Raw genomic sequence first — 2,700 nt, 5'->3', positions numbered from 1 at the left:
GGATACCTTATTGAAGTGATTTGCAAGAGCTAACCACAGATCTTGAGCTGTTTTGGTTCCGGAGACTTCTGCCAGAATATCTTCAGACAGAGAACCAAGAAGCCATGCACGCACAATCTGGTCAGCCCTGAACCATTCAGCATAATCTGGGTTGGGAACTGTACTGGTCTTGCTTGCAGCGAGAGAGACTGGAATCACTTCTGGTGGAGCTGGATGCGACCCATTGATGAAACCAAGTAAGCTTTGTCCAGAAAGAAAAGATTCAAACTGGGCTTTCCATGAGATGTAGTTTTTCTGGGTTAACTTGAGAGTAACACAGTTTGTTATGTTTAACGCAGGAAATGAGTAGAGATCCATGGATCTACTATGCTCTGATACCATGATAGTAACAAGAGATTAACACATAAATAAAGAAGGTAAGCTCTTGGCTTTTCTCATTATTTCTCCTTAGAGAGGCTATTACATTTCTATTCATTTATATAGTCTTCACATTAGGTTTAGGTGGTATCCTCATCCTCTAAACAATTGAACCTATTGGTCAATAGAAGACAGCTGTCATTGTTGTTATTCTTAGAGAACTTTCCAGAAGCTTCCTTCTTCTTATCTTCTTCCTCTTTTACAGATGGGCTTGGATCCTTAATGGACTCAGGAGCTTTGGTGGGCTTGGACGTTTTGCATTTCCAGACTCGTTTGGTGGGCTTCAACTTAGGCCCATTGTCTAGACATCTTGTTGTCGTGTTGTTGTCAGAAGAAGAAGTACGAGATGCTTCTTTTAGGTTAAACTGCGTCATTCTCTTTTCTTCTTGTCGTGTTGTTGTCGCCGAGTGAGAGATCTCCGATTGCTGTCTAATACGTATAAGTAGTGGGCTCATGTGGTTAATGTCCCTTGCCGTGAGAATTCAGGAACATGTCGAGACTTCGGAAACTAGAGACATCACATGGCAAGACAATCTTGTTACGGTAAGCCTCTGCGTAACCGTACTCCTCGGCAGCCTTTTCAAGAAGCTTCTGGAAAGATGGGCTCTTCAGAAACCTTGTGGGAATCACAAATCTCTCCAACTTTTTGTTTGTGTCAACGTAAACCACGAAATGCCCTCTCGGTGTTCTTGAGGATGATCTGCTCTCTCCAGTATGTTCTTCTTCTTCTTCTACTTTGTGGAAGTGCATGTCAGTGACCTTGTTAGGCATAGTTATATGTAGCCTATTATATAGTGACCTATTTGTGTTGGGTGTGAGTGAGTCACAGGACATTAACGGATTTTGTGGGGATCTTTGTGTTTTCCACTTCGATTTGGAAGTTGGGTACGCTTATATATAGTTATACATACTAATATTTATTATTTATTGTCGGGTTTGGGAATGTGTGCCCTCTAGAAATGCATTCACGTAGTTGTAGTATATTTTTGTGAGAATAAACTCCAAATAAACTAAAAATGATGAACTTATTCATATCCATTTTACTAATTCAGTTTTCAAATTTCTTACAAATTGTTTTGCCAAAATATGGGATAATCTCATCGCTTCCCAAGTGTAACCAGATATTCCTAAATTCTACTTAGTGTTGACAATCATCGGATACTAAAAACACAATATAACAAGTAATTACGAGTAGTATATACTATATAGATCAACAAACTTAAAGTAGTATATGGTAATAGCTGTGGGGGGTTAAAATTTTCATATATATGTTATATAATCTTATTATTGGAATACGGTTAAAGAACAATTAACACTCTTCTTATAATCGATATAGATTGCATTCATGCAGTTTTATATAGTTTCTTGGATCATTATTTTACATGTGTAGCTGAATACACTATTGTTCGTGTAAGTTAAGATTTTATATAAACCCTTTAATTAACCAAGAAAAAAAGAAGTTAAAATTTTATACACATAAGACGCAAGGATTAATCAGATCCTGCGTACGTTAAAAGGGTCAGATAAGGTATATATATAGAGCGTATGCATTGAGTTACAAGTACACATGGGGGTAAGTTCTTTTGTTTGATAAAGGGATAATGAACAAGATAACATATATGTATGAGTATGACAATGTCAATGTGGAGTGAGTACGTAGTTAGTTATATGATCGTTCTATCGTAGCTAGCTAGCTAGCTAGGTCCTAAAGATGGTTGTGGGGAATAATGAACTTAGCCAGAGCCTATATATGAATTTAATATATATTTTTCAAACCATTACGTATGCATGAGAGAGAGAGAGAGAGAGAGAGAGAGAGAGAGAATAATGTGTGGTTAATATAAATGGGTAATGGATTGAGCTACGATTATGTGACTGAGGAAAAGCACATGGTTTCTGCTACTGCTGCTCATAGAGGGAGGATTGATCATTCTCTCCATACTTCCCCAATTCACTTAATTTCCACTATCCGACAAGGTTTTTACATTTTCCTCGTATATGCCAAAAATTGTGACGGTTTGAGGCTAAAAGTAATAGGCACCAGTTTAACCAATTTTTTATTTTGTTTTTATTTTTAATAATTACTGGTCTAATTACTAATTTTGTGTTAATATTTATCAGGGAAAACTAAGATTTTTGTTTTTAATTTTGTGTTTTGCAGAAGGATGGATATCTCTACTTTCATTAGACAAACAACCTAAAAACTAAGTAAAATGAAAAGAAGAAGAAAAAAATATGAATTCCTCATTGGTCTAGGCAAAATTAATTACGTGAGATATTATT

General features: G+C 36.3%; 1 protein-coding gene across 1 annotated transcript; it reads right to left on the bottom strand.

Moving 5' to 3' along the window:
• Nucleotides 1–408: 408 nt before the first annotated feature.
• Nucleotides 409–1,281, bottom strand: LOC104721976 (auxin-induced protein 15A-like). The gene has a single exon (XM_010440065.3). It carries the CDS (start codon nt 1,249–1,251, stop codon nt 877–879), a length of 375 nt encoding a protein of 124 aa, XP_010438367.1. The 5' UTR covers nt 1,252–1,281; the 3' UTR covers nt 409–876.
• Between the last annotated feature and the right edge of the window lie 1,419 nt (nt 1,282–2,700).

Source organism: Camelina sativa, chromosome 2 (genome assembly GCF_030686135.1).
Source record: "Camelina sativa cultivar CO46 ecotype springtype chromosome 2, ASM3068613v1".
Lineage (NCBI taxonomy): Eukaryota > Viridiplantae > Streptophyta > Magnoliopsida > Brassicales > Brassicaceae > Camelina > Camelina sativa.
The sequence above is the reverse complement of the archived record's forward strand: the minus strand, read 5'-3'. Positions and strand labels throughout refer to the sequence as shown.